The sequence below is a fragment of the Physella acuta genome, unplaced genomic scaffold, assembly GCF_028476545.2.
Source record: "Physella acuta isolate Inbredline_101_S28 unplaced genomic scaffold, ASM2847654v3 ptg000608l, whole genome shotgun sequence".
In the NCBI taxonomy this organism is placed as follows: Eukaryota; Metazoa; Mollusca; class Gastropoda; family Physidae; genus Physella; species Physella acuta.
This window is the reverse complement of record NW_026732127.1, coordinates 425,870-443,657: the sequence shown is the minus strand read 5'-3', so window position 1 is coordinate 443,657 and position 17,788 is coordinate 425,870. Positions and strand designations below refer to the sequence as shown.

Below are 17,788 nucleotides of genomic sequence, written 5' to 3'. Positions count from 1 at the left end.
ATTATATATATATGCGTGTGTGTGTGTGTGTGTGGCTCACTGAAAAATTAGTGTACCTAAACTTTGTAACCATTTTTTTATGGAACTCACATACAAAGAATAATAATTTCGAATCCATTTTTTCTAAATCTACCATTCTTATAATGCATTTTTAAAATCACAATAAATAATTTTCTAAGCTGGTGATTATTAAACGAGAATTTTTTTTCCAACTCGCTAACTTGGTTTTCAAAATTCCTTCGCTAACTGTTCAGGCAATATTTTAGCTATTCGCGTTGTAATATAGACACTTAGATCTCAAATACGCTGAGGGTTGTTGATTTATAAAGAGTGGACATGAAAAGCTCAGCACAAATCCTGGATTTAAAAAATCCCCAAATGTTCACTCGTGGACTGTTGATACAAGTTCTATGGGACTCTATTTAATTCTTTGATCATGTAATATGGGACTCTATTTAATTCTTTGATCATGTAATATGGGACCCGGATTACTATTTAAAGATCAGAAAAAACAAGTCGTGGATGTAGTTTGATAGTTGGCATATCTCGGAAGAAAATCAGTCTACCACAGAACAACTCGAGAAATATGTTTTTTTCTATAGAACAGTTCTATTAACTATAGAATAATCACCGTTGTAGTATTTGCTTTTTAATTAACTGCTATCAAGGAGCACACGACAATTACTTTGGAATAAAAAAAATACCGCTGTTTATTTATCGTCGGAATTTGGATCCCCAAAACAGCCAGTGTTGTGATGTGATGTGCATGAAATGTGAGAATGTAGGACGAATCACTGCAGGGGTGATGTGTACACGGGTGTGTTGACGTGTATGTTGTATGTGTACACGGTAGTATTGCGTTAGGCCGGGTGTGTTGACGTGTATGTTGTTGTATGAAGTGAACAAGGGTAGCGACTGGTCGACTGACAGCGGGTGTGTTGTGGGCGGGAGATAGGTGGTGTGTAGGGATGGATGGGGATGGCAGTTGGAGGTGACAGTAGGAAGTGAGAGATAGCTTGGTTGTGTCTAGGAGCAGATAAACAGATACAACAGAATGTAGCCCCAGCTGATGTATGTCGGCGTGTCCTTATACCTGTGTCTTATGGGGCTCCACACTCGCACATTTGGTGGAGGTGCGGGGTACAAACTACCAGCCGAGTAAGATAAGTACAAGTAAGATAAGTACAAGTAAGATAAGTACAAGTAAGATAAGTACAAGTAAGATAAGTACAAGTGAGATAAGTACAAGTGAGATAAGTACAAGTTAGATAGGTACACGTTAGATAAGTACAAGTAAGATAAGTACAAGTAAGATAAGTACACGTTAGATAAGTGATACTTTGATTTTCTGTTTGATCGAACTAGACTCGGGAAAGTTGGGAAAAGTTATATAGTCTCGGCAGTTTCAGGTCACAGTTAGAAGTAAGATGTAGCAGTTTAAAGTCACAGTTGCAAGTAAGATGTAACAGATTGAGGTCCTATTTGAAGTGAGATGTAACTTGTGATGTGCCTAGGGCCAGATATATAGACATTAAACGGACGAGTTGTACCTAACCGCAACAATTTAATATGTATAAGTAGTGAATACCTTAGATTTTATTCATTATTTTCATAACAGTCAATTCTGTTCTCAATTGTTATGTGTTATCAGTTTAGATTGCAAATCACTTAATAGAATTGTTATCACATTGGTGTCTATTACATGATACTTTTCTCACATTGGTGTCTATTACATGATATTTTTCTCACATTGGTGTCTAGTACACACAAGCCTGTTCGTCCTTTAACAACAGCCAAAAATCTTCTGTCAATGTGTGTAGAAATCTTCTGTCAATGTGTGTAGAAATCTTCTGTCAATGTGTGTAGAAATCTTCTTTCAATGTGTGTAGAAATCTTCTGTCAATGTTTACTAAAGACGCCTGTCCGTATGCGCCAATCCAATTCACATCACGTGAGACTATCTTGCCTTTAGCTAGTAAAAGATTATCTTGCCTTTAGCTAGTAAAGTCCTCGGATGTTTTTATCCTTCCTGCTTGTGCTATAACCGTTGTGCATATCAACACACCCTCTCCACCCCTCATCTCCTACACATCCTACAGATAACTGCTTTCATTTGTGGGATTTGTTCTCTACTATAACTTTACAGATAACTGCTTTCATTGGGGGGGGGGGGTATATGATCTCTACTATAACTTTACAGATAACTGCTTTCATTGGGGGGGGGGGGTATATGATCTCTACTATAACTTTACAGATAACTGCTTTCATTGGGGGGGGGTATATGATCTCTACTATAACTTTACAGATAACTGCTTTCATTGGTGGGATATAATCTCTAGTATAACTTTACAGATAACTGCTTTCATTGGTGGGATATAATCTCTAGTATAACTTTACAGATAACTGCTTTCATTGTGGCCTAGTTTATCATATGCTTAAAAGTACAGAATTATTCGCTCTGACTTAAGCTAACATATTCTCTAAAGTACAGAATCATTCGGTCTGACTTAAGCTAACACATTCTCTAGAGTACAGGATTATTCGGTCTGACTTAAGCTAACATCTATATCTATATATATAATTCTCTTCTGGGATCAGTTAGAAAACAAGCTGCAAGCGCTCCTTTGCAGTCCCCTCTCTTCCTCTCTATCACTATCACTACCACCCCCACCCCACCCCCACATGATCTGGTGAGCTGTGGTCACGCTGTTTACATTTTACAATCATAGAGACGGGTTTGGTGACGGCTATTAGGGGCAGATAATTGAGTTTGAAACGATTTTAAACTTAGAGGAGGTAAGTAAGAGGAGGCTGCTTTCACGTGGGGGGGGGGGAGGGTTTTTTAGTGTTTTTAAGCAAATATTTTCAGTGGCAGCATTGGTACTGTCGAATTCACAAATTATAAATTACTGAAAAGTAGAAAAAAAAACAACTAAATAGCGGCGTATGATACGCAGCGGGTCGGCTCGTATTCTCTAAAGTACAGAATCATTCGCTCTGATTTAAGCTGTGTTTGGCAGTCGACCAATAGGTTCTGCTTCATGGAACTTCTATAAATAGTCTCGTGTATAGGGATATTTTCAGTTAAATGGTGTCATTTCATCTACCGTTGACGGCAATAAGCACTCCCAGTCCTATAAATTTTATGGGGTTATTTATAACTCTGCTAATTACATTAGACAGTTATAAAGTTTATGGGGTTATTTATAACTCTGCTGATTACATTAGACAGTTATAAAGTTTATGGGGTTATTTATAACTTCTGATTATATCGCCTACAGTTTGTGTGCAACACATTTAGGCCGCGCCACCTAAAGAAATTCTACCAACCTACTGAAACGGAATTAATATGCCCGCACTTGGGGCAATGTGCCGGGGCATTATTTCCAGTTATTGAATAACTCCAGCACAGAACCCCCAGTCCAAAATTTGGATTAAAATCAACTTTAGCTTTCGACGTAGGTGACCTTTAGGTGACCTTTTCTTTTCATACGGCTGAGCGGGGCAGACAACTGTATAGACAGTCGAGCACACGGTGTAACCCAAGTCCATATGTGCAGCAAGGATCAATGCTTCTGTTGCATCAATCACGCAGCTTTTATTATGTGATGTCATGGGCGAACGGTTAATTAAACAGGTGGCAAACAGAGCATTGAATAGAGCCTTAACGTGGGCACATGTAATTTATGATGTCATACATCATAGCTTGTCTACCTTAATGTGAACTTGTGCATGAACATTTGCAGTGAGATGTTCAATGAGATCTTTGTGATAGCTAGGGGGGGGGGTCATGCGACATCTTTAGCTAGGGTGCTAGGCGACATCTTTAGCTAGGATGCTAGGCGACATCTTTAGCTAGAGTGCTAGGCGACATCTTTAGCTAGAGTGCTACGGTTACACAATCAACAGGATTAACCACTAAGGTCAGACAATCATAGGACAAAAGTTCTACCATTGATTGGTGAAATTGGACGAAGCTAAGTGTAGCAATGATTGGTGTAGCAAGGATTGGTGTAGGTGGATTGGTGTAGCGAGGATTGGTGTAGCAATGATTGGTGTATCAAACTAAATATAATGCCCCTGCAAAAATGTTGGGTTGACTACAGATAATTACACTGCCATTGACTGTAAGCTAAAGCGTACAGTCCCACTTCAGGTTAGGATATGAAAAGAACGTATTGAATATTAAAATGAAAAGACCTCGGCCTAGGACGTCGGCTGGTGAAACTGTTTTCGGTCTAGCAATGGGATTGAATTTATAAACAAGATTGTTTACTGCTTGCTTGAACCACAGCTATGGGTAAAGGTCATATCCCGCTAATCATGTCGAGCTTTAGATCCCACATACACGCCGGGTTAATTCACTGAAGATAAACTACAATTCTTAATAAAGGTAAATATTCTTTTAAAACTTTCAAAACGGTAAGAATATTTAAAAAAAAAAACGCTTTTAATTATGTGTGCACTGTGTTAAAATATGTTGGCCTTAGTGAGATACAAATGTTAGAAATGGCAACTGTGTGTGTGTGTGTGTGTGTGTATGTGTGTGTGTGTGTGTGTCAGCACTTTGTTCAAATTGGTGGTATTTAAATATGGGATTACGGTAGCCATATGTCACACAGCGGATCACACGATTATGTGCAGAATGTTAAGTTTTACATTACCAAAAAACGTGTTGTATTTTAACAGTTTTACAGTAGTAAAAATGTGCAACTATTCAACAGTTTTACAATCGACAAAAAAATTATAAATTCTTGGCACTAAGACTAAAGAACATTTCACCAGCCAAGGTGAAGTTCGTCGAATTTTAACTGGATCTGAATGTTATAACCTTGACCTTTCGACCGTTTGGATTCCATCCAGATATTTTGTGAGTAATTGACACGGGATGATCAAATAGTTTTTCATTTTGTTTTTAAGATTTACATATGTCATCGAGTTCTAAGAATCAACCTGTCTCTCATTCTCATATAAAAAATTGTCCTCAGTACAGATTTTAGGCTGGGATTTATCAACGCTATATGTCTAGTATCTACCCTTCATTTATCTGTGTTTTAAGATGTTTTATATAAGCATCATATGGGAACACCAAATTACCGGTCGACTGACCGATCGACTGCCCGATTGACTGACCGATCGACTGACCGATCGACTGACCGATTGACTGACCGATTGACTGACCGATCAACTGACCGCTATATCTAGTCTCTCCTTTAATATTAAACATTTCGTTTGAAAACTCAGTAATAATTATTGATGTCTCGTTTCATATTTTATGAATCGTAAACAGATGTCTCTATGTATACACTAGTCTAACGCTAAACGCACCGTTAACAAATAATCCAGAGCTTTCAAGCTTTGTTTCATTTGTTCTGTCCTGTGCTCCCCGTGGTGTCACCATATGTCACCAGATGTCACCATATGTCACCATCATTCAGTGAGCTCTATATTTCAGAATGATATGCGGGATAAGGCTGGGGTTTAGGATGACACATTTCGGTTGGAATATATCACTTGCGTGTGTTAAACGGTTTCACTCATGTGTAGTGGTCAACTGATGTGTTAGTGGTCAACTGTGTTTGTGTTAATGGTGAACTGATGTGTTAGTGGTCAACTGATGTGTTAATGGTCAACTGATATGTTAGTGGTCAACTGATGTGTTAGTGGTCAACTGATGTGTTAGTGGTCAACTGATGTGTTAGTGGTCAACTGATGTGTTAGTGGTCGACTGATGTGTAAGTGGTCAACTGATGTGTTAGTGGTCAACTGATGTGTTAGTGGTCAACTGATGTGTTAGTGGTCAACTGATGTGTTAGTGGTCAACTGTTTTGTGTTAATGGTCAACTGATGTGTTAGTGATAAACTGATGTGTTAGTGGTCAACTGTGTTTGTGTTAATGGTCAACTGATGTGTTAAAGATCAGCTGTGTTTGTGTTAGTGGTCAACTAATGTGTTAGTGGTCAACTGATGTGTAAGTGGTCAACTGATGTGTAAGTGGTCAACTGATGTGTAAGTGGTCAACTGATGTGTTAGTGGTCAACTGATGTGTTAGTGGTCAACTGATGTGTTAGTGGTCAACTAATGTGTGTGTAAGTGGTCAACTGATGGGTTAGTGGTCAACTGATGTGTTAGTGGTCAACTGATGCGTTAGTGGTCAACTGATGTGTAAGATGTCATGTGATGTGTTAGTGGTCAACTGATGTGTTAGTTGTCAAATGATGTGTTAGTGGTCAACTAATGGGTTAGTGGTCAACTAATGTGTTAGTGGTCAACTGATGTGTTAGTGGTCAACTGATGTGCTAGTGGGCAACTGATGTGATAGTGGTCAACTGATGTGCTAGTGGTCAAAAGATGTGTTATTGGTCAACTGTGTTTGTGTTAATGTTCAACTGATGTGTTAGTGGTCAACTGATGTGTTAGTGGTCAAATGTGTTTGTGTTAGTGGTCAACTGATGTGCTAGTGGTCAACTGATGTGTTAGTGGTCAACTGATGTGCTAGTGGGCAACTGATGTGTTAGTGATCCACTGTGTTTGTGTTAGTGGTCAACTAATGTGTTAGTGGTCAACTGGTGTGTTAGTGGTCAACTGATGTGCTAGTGGGCAACTGATGTGTTAGTGATCAACTGTGTTTGTGTTAGTGGTCAACTGATGTGCTAGTGGTCAACTGATGTGTTAGTGGTCAACTGATGTGCTAGTGGGCAACTGATGTGTTAGTGATCAACTGTGTTTGTGTTAATGTTCAACTGATGTGTTAGTCATCAACTGATGTGTTAGTGGTCAACTGATGTGTTAGTGGTCAACTAATGTGTTAGTGGTCAACTGATGTGTTAGTGGTCAACTGATGTGCTAGTGGGCAACTGATGTGTTAGTGGTAGACTGATGTGTTAGTGGTCAACTGATGTGTTAGTGGTCAACTGATGTGCTAGTGGTCAACTGATGTGTTAGTGGTCAACTGTGTTTGTGTTAGAGGTCAACTGATGTGTTAGTGGTCAACTGATGTGTTAGTGGTCAACTGATGTTTTAGTGGTCAACTGATGTGTTAGTGGTCAATTGATGTGTTAGTGGTCAACTGATGTGTTAGTGGTCAACTGATGTGTTAGTGGTCAACTAATGTGTTAGTGGTCAACTGATGTGTTAGTGGTCAACTGATGTGTTAGTGGTCAACTGATGTTTTAGTGGTCAACTGATGTGTTAGTGGTCAATTGATGTGTTAGTGGTCAACTGATGTGTTAGTGGTCAACTGATGTGTTAGTGGTCAACTGATGTGTTAGTGGTCAACTGATGTGTTAGTGGTCAACTGATGTGTTAGTGGTCAACTGTTTTTGTGTTAGTGGTCAACTGATGTGTTAGTGGTCAATTGATGTGTTAGTGGTCAACTGATGTGTTAGTGGTCAACTGATGTGTTAGTGGTCAACTAATGTGTTAGTGGTCAACTAATGTGTTAGTGGTCAACTGATGTGTTAGTGGTCAACTGATGTGCTAGTGGTCAACTGATGTGTTAGTGGTCAACTAATGTGTTAGTGGTCAACTGATGTGTTAGTTGTCAACTGATGTGTTATTGGTCAACTGTGTTTGTGTTAGTGGTCAACTGATGTGTTAGTGGTCAACTGATGTATTAGTGGTCAACTGTGTTTGTGTTAGTGGTCAACTGATGTGTTAGTGGTCAACTAATGTGTTAGTGGTCAACCGATGTGTTATTGGTCAACTAATGTGTTAGTGGTCAACTGATGTGTTAGTGGTCAACTAATGTGTTATTGGTCAAGTGATGTGTTAGTGTTCAACTGATGCGCAAGATGTCATGTGATGTATCCCTACAGTTTTGCAAACATTCTGTAACAGAGGGTAGGATGTGGAGCGACGGCCCCAGGGTCAGGCCGCTACTCTACCCCCTCGGCGTGTTTGTGGCATGGACTTTGACGTCATTCCTGTGCCATGAGTGTGCTAAGTTCTTTCTGGTGAGCACAGAGAAGGACGTGCGACACGTGTACACGGACACCGTGTCGTACCTGCACATCTTCTCCTCGTGTGTGCTCACCTCCATGCAGGTGAGTGCATTCTCGTTTTACCTGTACAGTTTACGTCACGTGTTCATGTCTTACCTGTACAGTTTACGTCACGTGTTCTTGTCTAAAATATTTTGGTCATGTGATCTTGTCATACTTGTAACTTTTTGTCAGTTTTTGCGATCTGGTTTATGTTTTGTTTTATGTGACTCAAATGACGGGATATGGTTTTTCATGGGTAGCATATCATACTTGTTTTACTTATCTACGACGTGCTTGCAATTATGGGATATATTTCATTATATAACTGACGTGGTAGAAATTATGAGATACATTTGAATCTATAACTGACGTGGTAGAAATTAGGGGATACATTTGAATCTATAACTGACGTGGTAGAAATTAGGGGATACATTTGAATCTATAACTGACGTGGTAGAAATTAGGGGATACATTTGAATCTATAACTGACGTGGTAGAAATTATGGGATACATTTGATTCTATAACTGACGTGGTAGAAATTATGGGATACATTTGATTCTATAACTGACGTGGTAGAAATTATGGGATACATTTGATTCTATAACTGACGTGGTAGAAATTATGGGATACATTTGATTCTATAACTGACGTGGTAGAAATTATGGGATACATTTGAATCTATAACTGACGTGGTAGAAATTATGGGATACATTTGAATCTATAACTGACGTGCTTAAAATTATGGGATACATTTTATTCTATAACTGACGTGGTAGAAATTATGGGATACATTTGAATCTATAACTGACGTGGTACATCTCTTGCAGTGTATCATGTGTTTTGCGACCTTGAGATTAAGTCACGTGACAAGCGGACACCAGGTGGCGCTTCTGGTCATCACGCACGTGTTGTCTACCCTGGCGACCAATTACAGCATGACCTACATTGAAGTAAGTGTGTCAGTGACACCATGACCTACATTGAAGTAAGTGTGTCAGTGACACCATGACCTACATTGAAGTAAGTGTGTCAGTGACACCATGACCTACATTGAAGTAAGTGTGCCAGTGACACCATGACCTACATTAAAGTAAGTGTGTCAGTGACACAATGACCTACATTGAAGTAAGTGTGTCAGTGACACCATGACCTACATTGAAGTAAGTGTGTCAATGACACCATGACCTACATTGAAGTAAGTGGTTCAGTGACACCATGACCTACATTGAAGTAAGTATGTCAGTGACACCATGACCTACATTTGGTCGTCTCACCTGATCATCGCTGGCACGATTAAATGTCATGATTAAATGTCACCACCAATTGAAATCGATATTTACTGCAACAGTATGTGTTTTTCGTTATGAGAGGGTATCATTTGTATTGATTATATTAAGGTCAGTGTTCAAATATCGGGAGGGTAACAAATCCTCTTCATGAGCTGGTTAATATAAATGTAATGAATGTAATTATTGATATTGAATTAAATGTTTGGACATGAGATTGTAAGTTGCATGCCCTCGCTGTAAAGTGAATTTGGAGTTATAGGCCAATAGCCTCATTCAGCGTCCATACAAAAAATAGACATAACCAATGTTTAATGTCATACATCACATGTGTCGGAAATGTGGACTTAGAATTCTATGACGTCTTGTTTCTTTGGTAACCTTAACCTACTGACGTCTTGTTAATCCTAGCCATAATGACGTCCTGTTAACACTAGTCCTACAGACATCTTGTTAACCCTACTGACGTCCTGTTAACCCTAGCCCCACTAACGTCCTGTTAAACCTGCTGACGTCCTGTTAACCCCACTGACGTCCTGTTAAACCTACTGACGTCCTGTTAACCCTAGCCCTACTGACGTCCTGTCAACCCTAGCCCTACTGACGTCCTGTTAACCCTAGCCCCACTGATGTCCTGTTAACCCTAGCCCCACTAACGTCCTGTTAAACCTACTGACGTCCTGTTAACCCCACTGACGTCCTGTTAAACCTACTGACGTCCTGTTAACCCCAGCCCTACTGACGTCCTGTTAACCCTAGCCCTACTGACGTCCTGTCAACCCTAACCCCACTGACGTCTTCTTAACCCTGCTGACATCCTGTTAAACCTGCTGACGTCCTGTTAACCCTACTGACGTCCTGTTAACCCTAGCCCTACTGACGTCATGTTAACCTTACTGACGTCCTGTTAACCCTAGCCCCACTGATGCCCTGTTAACCCTAACCCCACTGACGTCTTCTTAACCCTGCTGACATCCTGTTAAACCTGCTGACGTCCTGTTAACCCTACTGACGTCCTGTTAACCCTAGCCTTACTGACGACATCTTAACCCTACTGACGTCCTGTTAACCCTGCTGACATCCTGTTAACCCTACTGACGTCCTGTTAACCCTACTGACGTCCTGTTAACCCTGCTGACATCCTGTTAACCCTACTGACGTCCTGTTAACCCTACTGACGTCCTGTTAACCCTGCTGACATCCTGTTAACCCTACTGACGTCCTGTTAACCCTACTGACGTCCTGTTAAACCTAGTCCTACTGACGTCCTGTTAACCCTAGCCTTACTGACGACATCTTAACCCTACTGACGTCCTGTTAACCCTGCTGACATCCTGTTAACCCTACTGACGTCCTGTTAACCCTACTGACGTCCTGTTAACCCTACTGACGTCCTGTTAACCCTACTGACGTCCTGTTAACCCTACTGACGTCCTGTAACCCTACTGACGTCCTGTTAAACCTAGTCCTACTGACGCCCTGTAACCCTACTGACGTCCTGTTAAACCTGCTCCTGCAGGCATCGTCTGTGTTCGCCATCAAACTTCTGGAACCTGTTACAATGGCTGTGGCCCATTACGTCATCATCGAGGCGTCACTCAATGTGGAAACTGTCGTCAGCATCCCCGTCATTATAGCAGGGACCTTCATCTTTACAGGTGAGTCGTTGACCTTCCCCATTACAGGTGAGTCGTTGATTATCTCCCCGTCAGTATAGCAGGGACCTTCATGTTTACAGGTGAGTCGTTGACCTTCATCTTTACAGGTGAGTCGTTGACCTTCACCTTTACAGGTGAGTTGTAGACCTTCACATTTACAGGTTGACCTTCATCTTTACAGGAGAGTCGTTGACCTTTTCTTTACAGGTGAGATTTATTAGTCTAGGCTTAGGGTGAGTAATATAGTAGCACACTACTGCTGGATAGAAGTATGAATTCAAAACAGTCCCAGAGTCGACTCAGCTCTAATGGGTACTTGACTTACACCAGGAAATGTAACACCTGCTTGGCATACGAATTAAAACGCTACCTTTTCATGTGCCGAGGTCAAAGAAACACATGAACTCTACTTGACCTGCTCTATACTCAGCCGGGCCCCATTTATAATTTACTGATATAATCATCTGACTGTTTTATTCTTTAATCCAAGCTTGTATTAGCTCGGTATTTATGAATACAGGAAATTACATTTATAATTTCAGTACAGTTTAATGATTCTCTAATTATTAAATGGCAACAATTTTGTTTTGATACTATGCATTTTGTCCAGGGGCGGCATTTCGTCCAGGGGCGGAACTACAGTGCCGCCAGACCCCGCAATGCGGGGGGGGGGGGGCACGCCATTTAGGGGCCCACAGCCGACCATAATAATTTTTTTTTATAGTTAAAAAAAATCTAATTTTCTTGCATTTTTGACTTGATGGTTGTTTTGTAAAACGATTGCCGTAGCTGCGGTTTGATTATCTTTATTCTATAGACACCACCCCACGCTCTTGTATATTCTTTTTCCCTTTGTTTTTAAACCACTGTGAAAGCCGAGTCCTCTTTCTCCTACAATTTAATTTAACTTAGCAAAGATAAACGTTCAAACCACTTCCTTGACTTATTTCCCTTTTTTAAATAGTAAAATAAGGGTGCTCATAAGCTACTTTTAATAGATTTGTACTAGACGAATTAAAAAGCAATTACTTCTATTAATTATTATTTTTTAATAAAGTACTTACTACAGAATGACATTGTATAAAAAGGAAATGTATTTAAAATTAATAATATAAAAAAAAAATTATATAAATAATCATAAAACGAGACACCATTACTTCTTACAAAGCTTTCATGTTTTATATTCTTTTGGCCGACTATATTTTAACAGGACCTATAGCAGAGATAAATAAAACTGATTTTTCTCAAAACACACTAATGCACTTACACACATGACATGATATTGTAATTTGTTTTAATTGAAAAAAAAACATATTTTTTTCAAAACCCGAACAGGCCTACGAGTATCCTATGTTCGTATTTTGTGTTTGTATATATATATATATATATATATATATATATATATATATATATATATATATATATATATATATATATATATATATATATATATATATATATATATACATATATATATATACACATTTATATAAATACATATATATATATAGGCCTATAATGGCCTATATATATAGATATAGATATATATAGGGGGGCCTAAACAATTTTTTTGCGGGGTGGCCCCTTTTTTCTAGTTCCGCCACTGATTTTGTCAAGTTTTGTTTTGATACTTTGTATTTTGTCAAGTTTTGTTTTGATACTTTGCATTTTGTCAAGTTTTGTTTTGATACTTTGCATTTTGTCAAGTTTTGTTTTGATACTTTGCATTTTGTCAAGTTTTGTTTTGATACTTTGCATTTTGTCAAGTTTTGTTTTGATACTTTGCATTTTGTCAAGTTTTGTTTTGATACTTGTGTTTAGTCCAGGCCTGTCAGTAGTGTTAGTTTAACACGTGTGTTAGGTTAGTGTAAAACTGTGTTGCAGGTACATCTAGCGTGGAGTCAGTAGGTACATCTAGCATGGAGTCAGCAGGTACATCTAGCGTGGAGTCAGCACACAGGTATGGCGTCATGCTGGCACTCACCTCCAACGTTCTGCTGACCGCCAGAAACATCACGCTCAAGCAGATCCAGGTAAAGGACACCATCGTCTTCAACAGCCCACTCTACTTCACCTGCTTGCTGCTAGCACAGACGGGCGTCCTCGCCATGGTTGCTTGGATACATGCTGATGACGCGTTTCCTGTTTCCTTGACACTGGTATACGGAGCGCTGGTCGCTTCCGGCGTCTGTCACGTGGTGTATAATTATATCTCCACATGTGTGGTGCTAAAGGTACGGGGTGTGAGGGTGGATGTGGGGGTTGATGTGGGGGTGTGGGGGTGGATGTGGGGGTGGGGGTGTGGGGGCTGATGTGGCAGTGGGGGTGTGTAAAGGTGTGGGGGGTGGCACAATGTTTTCAGGGTCTACAACAACAATCAAATGTGAAACTTTTTAATTTGTTGCGACCAATTCATCACTCACTCTTGAGCCGATCGATAGATAGGAAGACAGCTGCTTTAAATGCCTTCATAATAGGAACAAATCCAAGTTGGACAACAGTATTTTATGCACATAATGCAGACTGGTAGGTCACAACTGAAATATATCACCCCACTCCCCCACACTTCCCTCACGCCCTTTACCCAAACATGCGTAGAATAATGTATAAATGAGCTCCAACTATACCATTATAAAAATACCACACACTTTAAAAATAATTTTCCTATTAAATAGATCCTAAATGTATGTCATTCAATGTGTCGTATGATCCAATGTGTCGTCTGATCCAATGTGTCGTCTGATCCAATGTGTCGTCTGATCCAATGTGTCGTCTGATCCAATGTGTCGTCTGATCCAATGTGTCGTCTGATCCAGTGTGTCGTCTGATCCAGTGTGTCGTGTGTCGTCTGATCCAATGTGTCGTCTGATCCAATGTGTCGTCTGATCCAATGTGTCGTCTGATCCAGTGTGTCGTCTGATCCAATGTGTCGTGTGTCGTCTGATCCAATGTGTCGTCTGATCCAATGTGTCGTCTGATCCAATGTGTCGTCTGACCCAATGTGTCGTCTGCCCCACCAGGTGATGAACGTGGTGAGTCACTCTGTGGCCAACATTTTCAAACGTCTGATCGTGGTCCTGTTGCTGTACGGCTGGGGACGACGTCAGGCCACCTGGTTCAACTTTCTCGGTTTACTCGTGGCCACACTCGGATTGGCCATCTACGTGCGCGGGAAAACCCGAAAACCTCCGCACATTTCATCGTCTGCTACATCGGAGGGAATCTTTCTAAGTAAGTCATATGTTGAATCAGACGGGAGTCACGTGATACGCACCTGTCGTTAGTTTATTATGCAAATAATATTACAGTACGTTTAGAAACAATCTATATTTGTACTTTAAATTAGAAAACAAAAGGTATTTATTAATAAACGTTTACCATGCTTGCAATTTTAAAAAGCGATAATTAAAAAACTGTTAACGTCTGTGAATAAAAAAATATGTTTTGAATGTTTTTTTTTCAATTGTTTATTGCAAATAAGACAGCAGTTTGTTAATAGCAGACCACCCATGTCTAACACACCTCCCACCCCGCCTCTCACGTGTACACACCTCCCACCCCACCTCTCACGTGTACCCACCTCCCACCCCGCCTCCCACGTGTACACCACCTGCCACGTGTACCCCACCACCTACCCCACCTCCCACCTCCCACCCCACTTCTCATGTGTACCCCACCTCTCACGTGTACCCACCTCTCACCCCACCTCCAACGTGTACCCCACCTTCCACCCCAGATCCCACCCCACCTCCCACCCCACCTCCCACCCCACCTTCCACCACCTCCCACCCCACGTCCCACCCCACCTCCCACCCCACCTCTCACGTGTACCCACCTCCCACCCCACCCCAACCCACCTCTCACCCTCACCTCTCACGTGTACCCACCTCCCACCCCACCTGTCACGTGTACCCACCTCCCACCCCACCCCAACCCACCTCCCACCCTCACCTCTCACGTGTACCCACCTCCCACCCCACCTGTCACGTGTACCCACCTCCCACCCCACCCCACCCCACCTCCCACCCCACCTCACACGTGTACCCACCTCCCACCCCCACCTCCCACCCCACCTCCCACGTGTACCCACCTCCCATGTGTACCTAACCTTCCATTGACTGCTCTCATCATCACCAGAGAACATCCAGTGGCTGAAGTCCAGAAAGATGTTTTGGATGGTGATGGTGTGCTGCTGTATTGTGACAACCATCATGCACACGTCCATGTTGTCACGGCCATTCATCTTCAAGCCGGAAACCGGCACCGGAGAGCCGGAAGAATTTTTATCGTTGCGACTACTGCAGCGCCCCCTGGAGACCAACACAAGGGCAGTTACACTGAGGAAAACACACGATCTCGTCAACGAGATCCAACGGGTTTTGATCAACTTGTTGACTGACGTCATCGGCAACGCGAGTCACGTGATGCTGATGGAGATCGCGACGTACGAGAACAAGGGGGACCCGGCCATTACCGCAGGGGAGGTTATGCTGCTGAGGAAAATGAACAAACGAATCGTCTACTACTGCGAGACCTTCAAGTGTAAGCGGCCAGAGGAAATGGCACTGGCACGCAACATCAGCAGACGATATGACGTCACAGATCTGGTTATTTTAATGCAGGGTGGGGGTAACCTGGTGGGGTACCCGTTTGTAGACACCGTGAGAGAGTCCATCTTGAACCAGTTCCCCACACACAGGGCCATCCTGCTGTCTCAGAGCATCTGGCTCCACCCCGGCTCTGAAGACAGCCTGGCCAACAGTTCACGCATCTACTCCAACCGCTCCAGTCTCTACATGTTCATACGGGATAGACAGTCTTTAGAGATTGCTCGAACTCATTTCCACGGGGTTCATCTCATTCTAGCGCCGGATATGGCGTTTGGTTTGGGCTCTATGCCGCGTGTCATGCCTCCTTATTACGACATTCTGTGGCTTCAAAGAACGGATAACGAAACATCGCACTACGCCCTTCCCACCTTCCCCCCACACGTCTCCGTCATGGTGTCAGATTGGCGCAGGGAGTGGACGTCAAACATCGGATCACGTGACCTGGAGACGTCATTTATTATTGCACAAAGCGGCCTTGACTTTCTGCAGCGGGGGCGTGTGGTGGTCACTGACCGCCTACATGGACATATTTTGTCCACTTTGATGGACATTCCGCATGTCCTCATTGACAACCCGCCCTACTTCAAGCTCTCGTCCTTTGACAGAACCTGGACCGCCGGGTTGGACAACACAAGGTTGGTTCACGACGGTCAAGAGGCGTTGAACGAGGCACTGCTAATGCTGGAGAAATACAACGCGACGTTACCGATAGTTGGCCCCATCGACATGAACGCCTTCCCTGCCATTACAACAACGACGCGACGCACGAAGGTTCAATTCGCTCGAAAAAAACATTAAATGTTGCCAATTTACATCATCTTAAACTAGATGAGCGGACCATAAATTTTGTGCTCAAATTGACACAATGTTTACACATTTTTGGCTTTAATGAAAATCTGTTTGTTATTAGGTTCCAACAATAGTATCAATATGCTTACCAGATTTTCTAGCTGGAGAACTTAATCAATTTATTTACAGAAAATACAAAAATGTGATAAACTAGAACTCAGCTTTTTTTTGGAGGGAGAAAAGAAAAACAAAAATAATGTTTTATTTAAAAATTGAAACTAGCATCAAAACAAAATGAATAACTTATACTGAGCTATTTAAGGCCTTAAATATTTCATACAAATTATTTTTTCCCACGTTTTCTTTAGCTTGCTTTCGCGTCTGTTTTTCCAATCAAATCTCGGGATCGAAATTTCGGGCACTTCCCAGTTAGCTAGCGCGCTAAAATTTTCAGGGAAGCTTTGTTTCCGATGACAATACAATATTCAATTGTTATTATTACTAAATTGATCCATGGAAACATTTTATTGATCATTTTAGACCGCTATATATTTGTACAAAAAAAACGTGTAATTTGATGAAAACAAGGTTCGGTACTCTCCCTCTTTTGGCTTACTGAGTAGTGTTCACGTCGTGTTTGTGTACAAACAACCGGAACAAGTGGTGGCCAGTATGGGGGAGACGATATGGTCGAGTGGTTGGGCACACGATTGCTAACCCACTCGACACGGGTTCAAGGCACGTGTTTTTTACGAGTTGTCTTCGTTTACCCAAAACAAAAAAGTGAATGCGAAAAGATAAAATCGATAGCAAGATTTTAATGCAAACAAACAGACAAAGACTAAAAAGTAGAAAATAATTATCATTAAAAAAGTTTTTAAAAACCCACGTTTTCTGATTGAACAAAAAAGTAGAAAATAAATGCTATACATCACAATAATGCAAGCGATCACTCTACTATAAGCGATCAAAAACGTGGGGCGCCGTGATTTTCTTACAGTTTCTAATACTGTTGACTCTCTACAAGCTCCCTAATAAAAGTCAATAGTATTATCTAATCAATAGTAATTTAACTTTTACTTCGGCGCCCCACGTTTTTCATCGCTTATAGTAGAGTGATCGCTTGCATTATTGTGATGTATAGCATTTATTTTCTACTTATTTAGTTCAATCAGAAAACGTGGGTTTTTTTTTAACTTTTCTAATGATAATTATTTCATCTTAGAAATTGAATAGGTTTAATTGGGATATAATTTAATTAAAAATAACAACTTGCAATATTAATTTCTAATTAGGAGTAGCATCCCTTTAAATTTGTAGTAAAAGATTCGAACATGTTCTCACCAAAACGGGTTATGAATGTCGTGGTCGAGCTGACAGCGCGTTAGCCACTGAGTCAAGTTGCACGGGACTGAACCCTAGCAGTCATAGCATTTTGGTTTCTCCCTACACAGAATCT

The 17,788-nt window shown here is 41.2% G+C and overlaps 1 protein-coding gene across 7 annotated transcripts; it reads left to right on the top strand.

Moving 5' to 3' along the window:
* Window positions 1-1,005: 1,005 nt before the first annotated feature.
* LOC131947843 (uncharacterized) lies at window positions 1,006-17,252 on the top strand. 7 transcript variants are annotated; one of them, XM_059309204.1, is made up of 9 exons: window positions 1,006-1,158; window positions 3,282-4,393; window positions 4,725-4,870; window positions 7,818-8,045; window positions 8,814-8,936; window positions 10,792-10,930; window positions 12,815-13,164; window positions 13,951-14,161; window positions 15,068-17,252. In XM_059309204.1, the coding sequence occupies exons 4-9, from the start codon at window positions 7,848-7,850 to the stop codon at window positions 16,336-16,338; spliced, it is 2,292 nt and encodes a 763-aa protein (XP_059165187.1). In that variant the 5' UTR covers window positions 1,006-1,158; window positions 3,282-4,393; window positions 4,725-4,870; window positions 7,818-7,847; the 3' UTR covers window positions 16,339-17,252. The 7 variants fall into 7 exon arrangements, with proteins under 7 accessions (XP_059165187.1, XP_059165185.1, XP_059165188.1 ...); XM_059309202.1 differs by having other exon boundaries at window positions 1,006-1,173; XM_059309205.1 differs by having other exon boundaries at window positions 1,006-1,173; window positions 4,690-4,870.
* Window positions 17,253-17,788: the final 536 nt, after the last annotated feature.

What these genes read in the sequence shown, in the direction of transcription:
- LOC131947843 (XM_059309204.1), top strand. Translation starts at nt 7,848, where the DNA reads ATGTGGAGCGACGGCCCCAGGGTCAGGCCGCTACTCTACCCCCTCGGC. An exon ending in GTGTGCTCACCTCCATGCAG is followed by an intron (nt 8,046 to 8,813) that starts GTGAGTGCATTC and finishes CATCTCTTGCAG; the next exon opens with TGTATCATGTGTTTTGCGAC. An exon ending in ACAGCATGACCTACATTGAA is followed by an intron (nt 8,937 to 10,791) that starts GTAAGTGTGTCA and finishes CTGCTCCTGCAG; the next exon opens with GCATCGTCTGTGTTCGCCAT.